The sequence below is a fragment of the Ovis aries genome, chromosome 3 (genome assembly GCF_016772045.2).
Source record: "Ovis aries strain OAR_USU_Benz2616 breed Rambouillet chromosome 3, ARS-UI_Ramb_v3.0, whole genome shotgun sequence".
In the NCBI taxonomy this organism is placed as follows: Eukaryota; Metazoa; Chordata; class Mammalia; order Artiodactyla; family Bovidae; genus Ovis; species Ovis aries.
In genome coordinates, this window is record NC_056056.1 from 84,494,578 (window position 1) to 84,510,686 (window position 16,109).

General features: G+C 44.2%; 1 protein-coding gene across 2 annotated transcripts in view; it reads right to left on the reverse strand.

The window, feature by feature from the left end:
• TMEM178A (transmembrane protein 178A) overlaps positions 1-16,109 on the reverse strand; it is a 294,367-nt gene that overhangs the window by 22,015 nt on the left and 256,243 nt on the right. Inside the window, exon 1 of one of the 2 annotated variants that reach the window (XM_027966906.3) lies at positions 16-12,966. The exons of the other annotated variant lie outside the window; for it this stretch is intronic. Within the exon in view, the coding sequence (XP_027822707.1) occupies positions 16-118 (103 nt within the window). The 5' untranslated portion in view covers positions 119-12,966. Of the gene's footprint in view, positions 1-15; positions 12,967-16,109 lie in introns of those variants that run through there. 2 annotated transcript variants of the gene reach the window in all.

The window sequence follows — 16,109 nt, forward strand, 5'->3', positions numbered from 1 at the left end:
ATGCAACCAAATTACCTTTCTTTCCCCAGGAGGCTTCCAGGCTAAATTTAAACTGCCGAGAACTCTGAAATGAGAAGAAAAAGGAAGTGGGGAGAGTGACACGGTCTGAATGGAGCATCTAAAATCCCAAAGATTAGGAGTATGGTGGGGAATCCAGAGCAACTTCCTTGAGTTTGCAAGAAAATGCTCTACAGCCTGGGAGTTACACTCCCTTGAAAGATTATTCGAGATTTCAGGCAGAAGTGGGAGTAAAGATGGAGAAAGGACAGATCAGCAGTAGGGTCAGAGGCCTGCCATTAGCTCTTTTATATCCTTTAAACATTTGTTCCACCATCACAGCAGAAAGTCAAATCGATTTGAAAAGGAAAGTATATTATTAAGTTCTGATTTCCTATAGCACACACGTAAAACTGACAAAATGAAACTTTACGAAAATCACACAGGAAAAAATCTGTAGTTGCTTGATGGTTTGCTAAAGACAAATTAAAGTTCTTTTGATAAAAAGACAAGAATACATATATACATAGAGGGGGGTCAAGATAGAAGTTCCATGAGATATATTGAAGAGTGATACTGTGAAAATCCACAAGGAGGCATTCGATGCAAATTTTTTCAAAGCCATGCATGCAAACTTTGAAATTAACTGGCTTTCCGGGCTTAGAGAGCAATGAATCTGGTTCTCTGGAAAGGAACACAAAAAGCATGAGATCATAGCACCAGATGGCATCACACAATGGGGGGAAGAGACACGCAGGGGGTTGAAAAGAACAACTCGTGGTCTATATTTAGTGATTAATTAGCTTCTTAAAGGGCCAACAGAGCCACTCTAATGATGAGATAAACCACAGAATAAGATACATAGACTATGCTGCACAAGGGTTAAAAATGGGGCTTAGGGGCTGGTGAATTTCTGTTGTTTCTGATGCTTAAGAGAAATGAATCAAATTCTGAGCTAAGTTACAGAAACACATACTCTAGGTTAAATGACTGAGAAAGTGAGAAACAGCAGAAGACGCTGTAAAAAATCATCAATCAATGACGAGGCAGTACATGCAGTGGCTGAAGGCCTTGCGGTCAGCCAGACTCAGACTTGAACCCCAGCTGTACGATTTTGGGCAAATTACTTAACCTCTCTGAGACTCAGTTCCCTCATCTGTAAAAGAGTGGGAACAATGGCAGATACTTCACGGGGTTATTGAGAGAAACAGAGATGTAGCACAGGATGTGGCCCACTCTACGGCTCAGTAAACATCAGCACTGGATTATGAGTTATCTCTCGGCATCTGCCCGTGTTCACCACCAGAACAATCAGACACCCTGGGAGTCTGAGCCTTAAATGAGCATCGCACATCAACCCAAATGCACAGAGAAACACACACACTCATGAAACACCTGACTGTACAATGGTCTAACCAGTGGCTCTCTTGTTTCCTCTCCTCCTTCACCACCTCTCAAGACTCCTATCGAATCTTCACTTCACACCTGAACAGCTAGCTGGCTAACTGGCCACTCTGCCACTATTTCCCCACCTTCTACCCCACCCTGCATGCCACTCTTAGATAAACCTGCTGTGCGAAGGTGTGGGGCCTCTGGAGCCTTAGGTGCCCATCTGTAAGGTAGGATATGAGATCCTTTATGATTGCTGCTACATCCACCTGTCTTTCACAGTATCATGAACTTAATATGTTTCTTTAAATTGATAACTCTACCAAAGCCTTTGACTGTGTGGATCACAATAAACTGTGGAAAATTCTGAAAGAGATGGGAATACAGACCACCTGACCTGCCTCTTGAGAAATCTATGCAGGTCAGGAAGCAACAGTTAGAACTAGACATGGAAAAACAGAATGGTTCCAAATAGGAAAAGGAGTACATCAAGGCTGTATATTGTCACCCTGCTTATTTAACTTCTATGCAGAGTACATCATGAGAAACACTGGGCTGGAAGAAGCACAAGCTGGAATCAAGATTGCCGGGAGAAATATCAATAACCTCAGATATGCAGATGACACCACCCTTATGGCAGAAAGTGAAGAACTAAAGAGCCTCTTGATGAAAGTGAAAGAGGAGAGTGAAAAAGTTGGCTTAAAGCTCAACATTCAGAAAACTAAGATCATGGCATCCGGTCCCGTCACTTCATGGCAAATAGATGGAGAAACAGCGGCTGACTTTATTTTGGGGGGCTCCAAAATCACTGCAGATGGTGATTGCAGCCATGAAATTAAAAGATGCTTACTCCTTGGAAAGAAAGTTATAACAAACCTAGACAGCATATTAAAAAGCAGAGACATTACTTTTTCAACAAAGGTCCCGTCTAGTCAAGGCTATGGTTTTTCCAGTAGTTATGTATGGATGTGAGAGTTGGACTATAAAGAAAGCTGAGCACCGAAGAATTAATGCTTTTGAACTGTGGTGTTGGAGAAGATTCTTGACAGTCCCTTGGACTGCAAGGAGATCCAACCAGTCCATCCTAAAGGAGATAAGTCCTGGGTGTTCACTGGAAGGACTGATGTTGAAGCTGAAATTCCAATACTTTGGCCACCTGATGCAAAGAGCCAACTAATCTGAAAAGACCTGATGCTGGGAAAGATAGAGGGCAGGAGGAGAAGGGGACAACAGAGGATGATATGGTTGGATGGCATCAGTGACTCAACAGACATGGGTTTGGGCAGACTTCGCAATAGAAATGGGTTTGGGTAGACTCCAGGAGTTGGTGATGGACAGGGAGGCCTGGCGTGCTACAGTTCATGGGGTCGCAGAGAGTAGGACATGACTGAGCGACTGAACTGAACTGAACTGAAGTGGGACACAGTTTTACTTCCCATCCTGTAACACTGTATTTGTTTTAGAATTCTCTATTTATTTGAAAACAAGGTGCCTTGCACAAGGTAGGTGCCATACAATTGTATAATGGATAGCTTTAAAGCTGTGCCAATGTAGCAGCTTGCACATTTAGGCAAACAGAAGATAAGAACATTTCCAGGGCACTCTGAGAGCAATATGCTCAGAGTTTTCATTGTCCAACTCTGTCTTGTTCCTTCTGAGACCATACCATCAGCTTCCCCCTGAGTCGAGCCCAGGTTACAAGCCCCTACCTTCTATCCCTGACGCCCAGCTCACTTACCTGTAACTGGTCCCCACTGGCTCCCCCCACCCCTCCCAGACATGTCCCATCTCTTCCTATACCTCCAACCTTCCCCTTACAACAACCCACAACCTACTAAGCCCTCAAGGCTCAAAGTCTTCATTCAAAAAGTCTTCTCTGAGCACATGGCCCATGCAGCTCACCCCCTTCTCTGGCTTTATTTTGATGTTCGAGGCTGAGCCACACAATCTGGCTCTAATTACTCAGTCTTTATTTCCTAGCAAATCAGCAAGTCTGCCTCCCTCAAAAATCTGAAATTCCTTAGAGGCCAGACTGTGACTTCCCTTCTGGGTCTGTGACGTTTAAGAGGTACGTCAGCCACAGCTGTTGACGAATGCAGTATAACTGATACTTCAGGTCCTCTAGCAGGTGAAAGGGCTGGTGAACAGAGTGCATGGCTTCCTAAAACATTTCAAAAGCAACTTGGAATTCCAAAACTGGCCCATGGGCAGAAAAGAACTCTTTCCCCACCAGCTCTGCCTGCATACATCCCAGGTTAAAAGGAAGGATCAACTGTGGGGTCACAGGGCAGGGTGGCCACCATGTTCCTACCTAAGAGATTAAATTTCAGGGGAAGTTAGGTGCTAAACAGAAAAAAGGAAAGGGTTTCCTCATCACCTCTTTGAATCACCATGAACAGCTCTCACTTAGATAAATAAACTAAGTACAGTAAGCCTAGTGGCTTAAAGCTGATTTTTAAGCCTAAAATGACCAAAACCAGTCCTGAAGGGCAAACCCATCATGAAGTGTCCAGAACTGAAGGGAAAAAGATATAAAATCAGTAAACCCATAGTGTTGCTGTCCAGTAGAAATGGAACACAAGTCACATAAATAATTTTAAAATTTCTAATAGTCACATTGTAAAAATAAACAGGGGATATTAATTTTAATATATTTTAACAAGCAATCAAGATTTTGAAAATTATGAATGAGATATCTGACGTGCTTTGTTTTTACACCAAGTCTTCAAAACCGGGTGTTTGTTTTCCCTTATGGCACATCTTCTTTTGGAAGTCTCCTTTCAAGCGCCCGTAAGTCTCGTGGTGCCTCTTGCACTGGAGAGAGGAAGTTTCCAGATGAAGGTGAATAAGACTCTATAAAAGCAACTAAGAGCAAGAAGGTTGGATACTGGAAGTGCCTGAAAGGTGTGAACGTCATTCTTTGCTGAGACTCTTTCTCTATAATATACTAGCTTGTTCTACTATAATTACTTATGATTAATACTAGTGGAGAATCAATTTTTAGCAGTGTGGAATTGTCTTTGTGTTCACTCTGTTGGAGCCAGACAGCCTGGATTTGTATTCTGGCTTCACCACTCACTAGCTATGTGCCCTTGGCCAGTTACTTAGCCTCTCTGGGCATCAGTTTCTTCTGTTGTAATATATAGACAATGACAGTTCATCTATCTCACAGAGGATTAAATATATAGTACTTATACAATACTCATGTAATATTATTAGTGCACTTATTATTACTATTGTTAATACTACTACTGTTACTACTTCCACTGCTGCTATTTTGAACAAACCCAGACAGCCATACTATTAAAGGTAAGACGCAGGTGAGTTCCTTGAACTGTGATAAACACATGATCTCTGGGGTTCAATGCCAGAGGGATGGTTCAATGCCGAGTCTGATGGATTCAACCTACTGCAGAGATACTGAACATCAACACAGGAAATTTTTTTTTAAAGTGACAGTGGAGAAAACCAGAAATAATACTGTTCAAACAGGCCCAGTCCTGTGTAAAGGTGGACACCATCACTGGGTTAGGGTTATGACTGGTCTGCTGAATTTGACTTTCCTTTAGTTATATTGCTGGGTCTAAAACATAATCAAACATTTAAAACTTGCAAACCAGGGATTCTCGGTTTTGAACCATCATGGCACACCATTAGGGACGTATCTGGTGGCTTGGGGATTTACGATTAGAGGCTGAAGAGAGGATGTGATTTTCTGTGGCTTATGGGGGGTGTTAGCCCAGTTGGACACTCTCTACCGCTCTCTCTTTCTCCCTTCCTCCCCCTCTCCCACCCTCATCCCTTCCCTCCCCTACCCGCTCTCTCTAGCAGGATATGAGAGAACTGAAATGCAGAGACAGGTCCTGGCCTCTTTTTTTCCATCTCAGAGGTGCCAGTATGGGAAACAAGGGAGTGATTATACCACTGGAGAGAAGGCAGATGCACTAGTAACCGACACCCGCTCCCTCTCCCTATTCCCTGAGCCCCGGCTCATGTGAAACCAAATACAGCCATCAGCTAGTGGATCCGGGAGCATCGCACACTGTGGCATTTTCCCTTCGCCCCACAGGGGATACCATGTTGCAGGGACAGGCCAACAGTCATTTCTAGTTACTCCTGCTCTGGTCACAACACGCTGACCTCAAAGAGATCAATACACTCTGGACAATAGCTGTCTTAATAGTACCTGGGTCTGTTGTTAATACATACTTGAAGTTAAAATCTCCTGGACTCAAGAAGGCAACCAAACAGTCAGTGTGGGAAGCACATAAAGCTGTCTTCCCCAGGACTTTTTCAATTCATGTGAATGTCAATGAGTATATATTTTTTAATCAGAAGGTTAAACCCTTATCCTCTAAATATTGGGAGACACTTGGGAATGTGCAGTTTTTTGTGTGTGCATTTAATCTATGTGTATAAGAAGCAATATGCGCAGTACTGTGCTCAGTCACTTCAGTCATGTCTGACTCTTCGTGAGCCTATGGACTGTAGCCTGCCAGGCCCCTCTGTCGATGGGATTCTCCAGGCAAGAATACTGGAGTCGGTTGCCATTCCCTTCTCCAGGGGATCTTCCCAACCCCGGGATCCATCTCCTGCTCTCCTTCATCTCTGCATTGCAGGCTGATTCTTTACCTGCTGAGCCACCTGGGAAGCCCCACAAAGAAGCTGCATGCAAGAGTGCAAACTAGATCAGCTTTGGAACCAGCACATTGTGTAATTTAAACAATACGCTTGCCTACCCTGAGCCTCCATTTCATTTGTAGAACAGATGTGATACAATCTCATAGAACTGTTCATGAGGGTCAAACAAGGTCACATATATGGAGTGTTCTAACACTCCCTAGTCCATAACTGATGCTTCATAAAGGCCAGTGTCCACTCACACCCCTCTCTTCCCACCCTCTTCATAAGCAGGACCATTACAGGGTGAGTCCTGACCTGAGAGATGGCAGGAATTTCATCCTCATCTCCAGCATTTGGGGAAAAAAAAATACTGGCTGTGTGTCAGTCACTATCTTTTGCCATCAAGAGTCAATCACCTCATCATTTATTCTTTATTTCATTTGCTCATTCATTCAACATTCATTTAGCAAATGCCCTTTAGATGGAGAACCTGCTTTCTGAATCTAGAACATGGTTCCACAAAAACTGAAAATTAACAATATCAAACCAAACTACAACTCTAAAATGGGGGAAGGGGGAGAGAGTGGAGGATGAATGGGGAGAGAGAGGGAGCAATCTCCCACCTGCCACATATGAAGTATGAATATGAAGCAGCTCAGTCGTGTCCGACTCTTTGCAACCCCGTGGACTGTAGCCTACCAGGCTCCTTCCTCCATGGGATTCTCCAGGCAAGAATACTGGAGTGGGTTGCCATTTCCTTCTCCAGGGGATCTTCCCTAACCAGGGATCAAACTGGGGTCTCACGCATTGCAGGCAGACGCTTTAACCTCTGAGCCACCAGGGAAGCCCAATGACCTGCCACATGATGACCTATAATACTGATGGCTTTAGCAATTCCCCAACTACTCAAAAAAGAGCAACTTTCTGGAGAAAAGCTGCCTCCTGTAGAGTGGGTTGGCAGTGTCCCAGGGCAAATTATCCTTAAAAACAATGCACTCTTGGCCCTTTCCAGGTGCCTTCATAGAATTCTTCAAATTGAGCTACACTTTCAAAACTTTGTTTCCTCCATAAAGATAAGCCCTGGATCAAGCTGAATTGACTAACTGCTACTATACATGGAGATGAGGAAAGCAATGTTTGGTAGAGCTAATTTATGAAAATATAGACAAGAGCAATAGCTCTGCTGAGACCGTGAAAAAAATCTAAACATATTTACTATCATGAACAATGTTCTCATGTCCCCTTCACCAGATGGGCTGCTGGATTTATGCTGGGATGTGTCACAGACACACATCAAGATAAATGGAAACTAGAAGCCCCTTTAAAACCAGCCCTTAGGATCTCAAGAGAGAGCCTGTTCTATTGCTGGCTTGATAACTGACAGGGTTGTACTCTTGGGCTTTCACAGATGATTGAAATCAATTTCAAAAAACCATATAAACTATTTTAAAACAATATCTTCAACTTTTTCTAAGTAAAGATCAGGCTAAGTACTTGGATGTAATCTCACAAATGACAGAATGATCTCTGTTCCTTTCCAAGGCAAACAATTCAATATCACAGTAATCCAAGTCTATGCCCCAACTAGTAACACTGAAGAAGCTGAGGTTGAACACTTCTATGAAGACCTACAAGACCTTTTAGAACTCACACCCAAAAAAGATTTCCTTTTCATTACAGGGGACTGGAATGCAAAAGTAGGAAGTGAAGAAACACCTGGAGTAACAGGCAAATTTGGCCTTGGAGTACAAAATGAAGCAGGGCAAAGGCTAACACAGTTCTGCCAAGAGAACACACTGGTCATAGTAAGCACCCTCTTCCAACAACACAAGAGAAGACTCTACACATGGATGTCATCAGATGGTCAACACCAAAATCAGATTGATTATATTCCTTGCAGCCAAAGATGGAAAAGCTCTATACAGTCAGCAAAAACAAGACCGGGAGCTGACTGTGGCTCAGATCATGAAATCCTTATTGCCAAATGCAGACTTAAATTGAAGAAAGTGGGGAAAACCACTAGACCATTGAGGTATGACCTAAATCAAATCCCTTATGATTACACAGCGGAAGTGAGAAATAGATTTAAGGGACTAGATCTGATAGACAAAGTGCCTGATGAACTATGGGCGGAGGTTCGTGACATTGTACAGGAGACAGGGATCAAGACCATCCCCATGAAAAAGAAATGCAAAAAAGCAAAATGGCTGTCTGAGGAGGCCTTACAAATAGCTGTGAAAAGAAGGGAAGCAAAAAGCAAAGGAGAAAAGGAAAGATATACCCATTTGAATGCAGAGTTCCAAAGAAGAGCAAGGAGAGAATAAGAAAGCCTTCCTCAGTGATCAATGCAAAGAAATAGAGGAAAACTATAGAATGGGAAAGACTAGAGATCTCTTAAAGGAAATTAGAGATACCAAGAAATATTTCATGCAAAGATGATCTCACTAAAGGACAGAAATGGTATGGACCTAACAGAAGCAGAAGATATTAAGAAAAGGTGGCAAGAATACACAGAAGAACTGTACAAAAAAGATCTTCATGACCCAGATAATCATGACGGTATGATCACTCACCTAGAGCCAGACATCCTGGAATGTGAAGTTAAGTGGGCCTTAGGAAGCACCACTATGAACAAAGCTAGTGGAGGTGATAGAATTCCAGTTGACCTATTTCAAATCCTGAAATATGATGCTGTGAAAGTGCTGCACTCAATATGCCAGCCAATTTGGAAAACTCAGCAGTGGCCACAGGACTGGAAAAGGACTGCATTCTAATCCCAAAGAAAGGCAATGCAAAAGAATGCTCAAATTACCACACAATTGCACTCATCTCACACGCTAGTAAAGTAATGCTCAAAATTCTCCAAGCCAGGCTTCAGCAGTATGTGAACCGTGAACAGATGTTCAAGCTGGTTTTAGAAAAGGCAGAGGAACCAGAGATCAAATTGCCAACATCCGTTGGATTATAGAAAAGCAAGAGAGTTCCACGAAAACATCTGTTTCTGCTTTCTTGACTATGCCAAAGCCTTTGACTGTGTGGATCACAATAAACTGTGGAAAATTCTTCAAGAGATGGGAATACCAGACCACCTGACCTGCCTCTTGAGAAACCTGTATGCAGGTCAGGAAGCAACAGTTAGAACTGGACTTGGAACAACTGACTGGTTCCAAATAGGAAAAGGAGTATGTCAAGGCTGTATATTGTCACCTGGCTTATTTAACTTCTATGCAGAGTACATCATGAGAAACACTGGGCTGGAAGAAGCACAAGCTGGAGTCAAGATTGCCAGGAGAAATATCAATAACCTCAGATATGCAGATGACACCACCCTTATGGCAGAAAGTGAAGAAGAACTAAAGAGCCTCTTGATGAAAGTGAAAGAGGAGAGTGAAAAAGTTGGTTTAAAGCACAACATTCAGAAAACTAAGATCATGGCATCCGGTCCCGTCACTTCATGGCAAATAGATGGAGAAACATTGGAAACAGAGACTGACTTTATTTTGGGGGGCTCCAAAATCACTGCAGATGGTGACTGCAGCCATGAAATTAAAAGACGCTTAGTCCTTGGAAGGAAAGTTATGACCAACCTTGATAGCATATTAAAAAGCAGAGATATTACTTTTTCAACAAAGGTCCATCTAGTCAAGGCTATGGTTTTTCCAGTAGTCGTATATGGATGTGAGAGTTGGACTATAAAGAAAGCTGAGTGCTGAAGAATTGATGCTTTTGAACTGTGGTGCTGGAGAAGACTCTTGAGAGTCCCTTGGACTGCAAGGAGATCCAACCAGTCCATCCTAAAGGAGATCAGTCCTTGGTGTTCATTGGAAAGACTGATGTTGAAGCTGAAATTCTAATACTTTGGCCACCTCATGCGAAGAGTTGACTCATTGGAAAAGACCCTGGTGCTGGGAAAGATTGGGGGCAGGAGGAGAAGGGGATGACAGAAGGTGAGATGGTTGGATGGCATCACTGACTCAATGGACATGAGTTTGGGTAAACTCCAGGAGTTGGTGATGGACAGGGAGGCCTGGCGTGCTGAGGTTCATGGGGTTGCAAAGAGTCAGACACGACTGAGCAACAGAACTGTACTGAACTGAAGCAATTTTAAGCAAAACTGACAGTTTTGAACTTCACTCCCTTTACAGTTTCAGTCCACCTCTCATAGTTAGGTGGCCTGGTAGGTTCCAGAGGCAGGAAGCAAAGGAGCAAGAAAATCTCCAAATTGGATGAATTATCAATGATTCACTCCAACAAGAGCTGAGGATGGCACTGACCACCTTCCAGGGGCAAGAACCTTATGGCAGAAGAAGCCAAATCTCCAAGTCATTTGTAGCAGCAGCAGGAAGACAATAGGCAGGGCAAGATCCCCCTGTATCCAGCAGCTTTTACACTATTTCCCATGAGTTCTGGCTCTTCCAACAGTTCCATGGGCATTTCTAAATCATGACACAAATCTGCAGCCAGATAGCACACTGTTGAGACCCCCCAGAACTGCTATAGTGCAGTTATAGGAAAATGATAATCATGCTCTTATTTATTATATAGCCTGTGATGCTATAGTCAACGTGCCTTCTCATGCATCCTTATAAGGTACATAAGGCACCTATCCTGTCCCTTTCACAAAGAGGGCACAGTGGTCTGCCTTAGGCCACACGACTAAATGGTGATGATGATAGTTTACAAAGGACTTGTTCTGTGCCAGGGTCTATGCTGAGAGCTTAACCCACATTTCTCCCATGAGATAGGTTCTGTTATACAGAGGGGAAAACAGAGGCTCAGCGGTTCAATAATCTGCCTGAAGTCCCACAGCTAACAAGCGACAGAGCTGGCACTGAATTTGCATCTGCTTCCAAAACCAGTTCTTAGATATCTTAACAAACTCTGTCAGATGAGCGTCACTGTGATCATATCTGACCACATCTGATCATAACTAATTAGTCCTCTTACATGAACAAGGACAAAGCAGGCAGGCATGGATGGACATATGGCATTGCTTTTATTGTAATATTAATGTGTGTATGTCCATCCTCTTTGCTCTCATACTGCCCTTTACCCACAAGGAAGCAGACACAAAGACCGAAGGAAACCATTATGCAAAGCTCTGCAGGCAAAACTTCTTTCCCTGCTCGGTGAACAGGTTTTCAGGCGCTTACAGAGGCAGAGGAAAAACAAAAGGGGCACAGGAGTAGCTGGGGAGAGAAAGGAAGGTGTAGAAAGGATGGGAGGGGCAGAAGGGCCATTCAAGGCAGAGATTCCATCTCAGAGCCCTGGACACACATGGGTCCCAAATCCAGTGACGGGGCGGGGGTGGGGGGTGTTGGGGTTCAATACCTAAAATGAAAATGGAAACGATAAACTTCCCCCTTGACCAAGCAGAACTCACCTCTGATGGGAATCTCTGTGGGGGCTGGGAGGGGGAATGGGCAGGAGGAGGGAAGGCCCACCCCCCAGCTCCCTACTCTAAATTGAAGTCCCATCCTTCCCCCTACCAGAACTAACCACCTACCCACACAGTCCAAGCAGCCAAAATAACCATTGGATGCTTAATCCTGAAGCATAAATGCACCTCTGTCCAGTTCCAGAGATAGTGTGAAGGAGAGCTGTGATTCTCTGTTTCCACCTCTGCTTATCCCATCTGGTCATCACAAGTCCTTACTGGAGGACGAGCACAGGACAAGATAACCTGAATATAGTCCAGGGCTGTACCTTATTTACTACGATCCTCACTGCACCTTATAACACACACACACACACACACACACACACACACACACACTTATACACACTGCCAGATTTCAGCCCACATCTCATCCAAACATCTCCACCAAATGTTTCCAGTCCTAATTTTACATCAGTCAGAATAAAAGACACAGACAACCGGGCAGGAAAAAAAAAAAAAGTGCCAATAGGCAGTTCAGCTAAGTATCACTTCAATCAGCTATTTGTGGATATGGCGCTAAGAATCCAGAAAGTAGGCAGAGTTGATCAGAAGGACAAAAATTACAGTTTAACCCTTAGCCCCTACTCATTTAGTCGGGTCAGCAGCAATGAACCTCTCCTTTGCTCCCCACCCGGCCCCCTAGCCCTGTGCTCAGTGAGTTCTCTCCTTCAGCTACCAGCTCAGCCCAGAGCTATAGCCCATTAGCATTCCTATCACTCTCCTCAACCCAAGGGGAAAAACTTCCAGCTGCCTCATACTTAAGCATCACCCTCAGCACCATAAGCCTGAGCCTGCGCATAATTGACAAGGAATATGTTGATAAGGACAGGGACTGTTCCAAGTTTCTGAAGGATAACTAGGTAATTAAAAGAAAAACCTAATTTAAGAAAAATCATAAGAAATGCTTTAAAACTCTCTGGCAACATCCTTTATGGATTATCCTCTTTTACAGAGACCTCGGTTTTGCCTTTGTCTGCTTTTCAAAGCCCAGGGCTAGATCGCCACTGTTTGAGGGCATCCACAGCCCCCAGCCTCCTCTGGGGGTAACTTAAAAGCCCTGGACTAGAAGCAGAAAGGCCACTTCCATTCTTCCTCCAGGCTCAGAAGTATCTGAGTTTTCTCCGGTCTGAGCACCTGGAGGCTTCTTGCTCAGGACTCAGCATAGTACCGTCTGAGGACCCTGGCAGCCCTCACTTTTATCAGGCAACACAAAAGGACTAAGAGAACCCTATGAACTCCCAGGAGCGCCGATATGTAGAGATAAAATCAGCCCATGCAGTGCTCCCTGCTTCTGGCTGCACCACTTAGCTGCCTGGCTGGCTTAAAAACATAAAGAGAGCCGGCCAGCTGCCAAAATACACCCTGAGACAGACAGACAGACAGACCCACACACACACACACACACCCCTCCACTACCACACACCAGGTAATCCATCAGCTCCCAATAGACAGCCTGGGCCGGCATGTTCTTCATTCCACTCAGCACCCTCTCCTCGCAATTGGCTTAACATTAAATTACGGCCCCACCCCCTGCTACCTTTGATTTCACAGGCTATTCCAAGGACTATAGGGAGGAAGGAAATGGCAACCCACTCCAGTGTTCTCACCTGGAGAATCCCAGGGACGGGGGAGCCTGGTGGGCTGCCCTCTATGGGGTCACACAGAGTCGGACACGACTGAAGCGACTTAGCATAGGGAGCACAGGTACTTTTGATACTTGATCACCTCCTGCATTGCCCCCACCTGGGGGCATGGGACTGACCTGGCCTTATCTAGTTTGATGTGTTGGGAACAGTTCTAACATCAGCAAATGAACCTTGTGACTTCCCTTCAATCCAATTCTACCTATAAGTGAAAACAAACACAAGTCTTACCCTCAGGGAGTCTAGTGAAGGCCAGTGGCATTGTTGAAATTAATAGGACAAGCAGCTGCAAAATTATGACTCTGACATAAAGGAGACGCACGCAGTGACTGGAAACCATAGAGGAGGGTGTCTGAGTGCTGAAGACAAGGTGGAGACAGTTCAAGCACACTGAGGTCTCGAGGATGAGCAGGATTATCCTTGTGGAGCAGAAGGAAAGGCACACACCAGGGCTTTGAAGAAGGAGGCCTGTGGGACTGGAGTGCAGAGGCCGAGGAGGTGTCAGGGAAGATGGTACCAGAGGGGAGGTGGAGGCTAGATCACAGAGAGCCTGAAGGTGGATCTCCACTGTGAAACTCCACTGTGAGCCTCAGTGGAACCAACCCAGATTGTAAAAGATCAGAATCGATAATGCGAATCGATTAAAAAAAAAAAAAAGAAAAAAAGCCAGAAAACACTTCCCTTTTTTCCCCTAGTGTGGAGAATGGATGGGAGCAGGCGCAGAGTCATTTGAGTGGAGATACAAGCAGGTGTCTCCAGAACTGCCCAGAGAAACAGGTTCCCAACCAGGGGAAAGCAGAGAATATCTCCTGCGGTGAATCTTAAAACAGAGCCAGAGTCAGCCAGGTCACAGGGGTGGTGACATTAGAGGCAGCAATGGGCATTCCAGACAGAAGAATAGCAAAAGGGAAGGCAGAGAGGCAAGGAGTGTTTACAGGGACTGATAGGAGGTTCAGTACTGTGTGAGATGGAGCATGATGAGAAATAAAGAGCCAAGAGGGGAGGTTGAAGTGAAGTTGCTCAGTTGTGTCCGACTCTTTGCGACCCCATGGACTGTAGCCTACAAGGCTTCTCTGTCCATGGAATTTTCCAGGCAAGAGTACTGGAGTGGGTTGCCATTGCCTTCTCCAGGGGATCCTCCCAACCCAGGGATCAAACCCAAGTCTCCCACATTACAGGCAGACGCTTTACCATCTGAGCCACCAGGGAAGTCAGAGGGGAGGTTGTCAGAGAAAACTTGATCCTATCAGTTCCCTGCTTAAACCCTTCTGTGCTTCCTGATAACTTGCTGGATGAGGTCTCCTATCAGAGACCAAACAGGAAAAGCTCCCTCCCCCATGATGCAAGGCCTCAACCAGCAAGTTATCAGGAAGCACAGAAGGGTTTAAGCAGGGAAGTGATAGGATCAAGTTTTCTCTCCAGTAGATGATTCGGTCAGGCAGACAAAAAAGGGGATAGGTGGAGAGACAAGAGTCGGAAAGATTAGTTACCTAGAAGGCTATGAGTCCACTAAAATACTCTGCAGATATTAAAAAAAGATTGAAACTGGAAAACTCTTGTGGCTCAATCCTGGATACAAGGCAGTATATCATATTATCTAAATATGTCTCTGTACTTATGGTGACCAGGGTGGAAGGGTGGGAGGAAGGGACAGTTAGGGAGTTTGGAGTTGACATGTACACACTGCTATATCTAAAATGGATAACCAACAAGGACCCACTGTATAGCACCGGGAACTCTGCTCAATATTATGTAACAACCAAATGGGAAAAGGACTTGAAAAAGAATGGATACATGTATATGTAGAATTGAATCACTTTGCTGTATACCTGAAACTAATACAACAGTGTAAATCAACTATACTCCCATATAACATAAAAGTAAATATATATATATACATATGTCTTTATATATTTGCATAAAAACTGGATGAAAAGAAATCAAACTGTGAACAGGATTATATAAGTAAGTTGGAGGGCTACAGTTGATTTTTGTTTTCTTCTTTGCAGTTTTCTGTATTTTCTATAACGAGCACATGTTAATGAAAGTTCATAGTAAGAAAGAAAGAAAGATATAAACCACAGAGACAGCATGAACCATCCTATCACACTGATGGCAACAATTAACATTTCGTGAATGCATGATGTTTAGTGACCCTAAATCTTAAGCCACAAGATAAATATCATTCTCTCCCTGTTCACAGAGAGGAAAATAAAAAACAAGGAAGCAAAATGATTCATTTAACATGACACAAAGGGCTAGAGGCAGAAGCAGATAGGAACAAGGTAGACGCAGGGACTCTTGAGCTGGTTCAATTCCTTTTTTTGCTGAGAAATTATTTGAACACAACAATTCATGCACAATCCCATAATTAAGACAGCCAAAATAATTAGAACCAGCCCAACAGACTGCATGATTATCAGCCCAGATCAATAAAGAAGAAGCCAGTGCAAAGCCGTGGATAGACAAGGCCACAGGCTACACTGTTACAAGGACTGTGATTCCAGAATCCTGAGTGAGATTATGACAGTATTTTTCAAGAAGTGAGGAGGGCCAGCCTTATAAGGGAAGACAGCAGAAGTTGCTTCCACACTGTGCCCATCCTCATGCCTCCCGATGGTGTTAAAAGAGAGGAAAATTCCAACACAAGTGGGACACGGTTGCTCACTTAACTCCCATGCCAGAAGAGGTAGCATGGTTCTATTTCTCTAATTACTGACCATCTCCTGGCTTTCCCCACAGCTTCATGATCCTGGCTGAAGCCACAGTGACATATATTGGACGCTCCTGGCTCCCTCCTCCCTAGGATGAGTTCCTATCCCCTTCCTGGGCCAGGCAGCTGTGGTGCCAGGATAGCACCAGGCCTGACTGCTATCCTTCCATGAGTGCCCAGAAAACACAGCAAAAACAGCCTCATGGGAGACTGGCCCATGTGATCCTTATTTATTTATTTATTTAAAAACTTCAGAAAAGCTTAGAGAAACCCAGTGGTATTTTTTAATATAGTTCCTACAGCC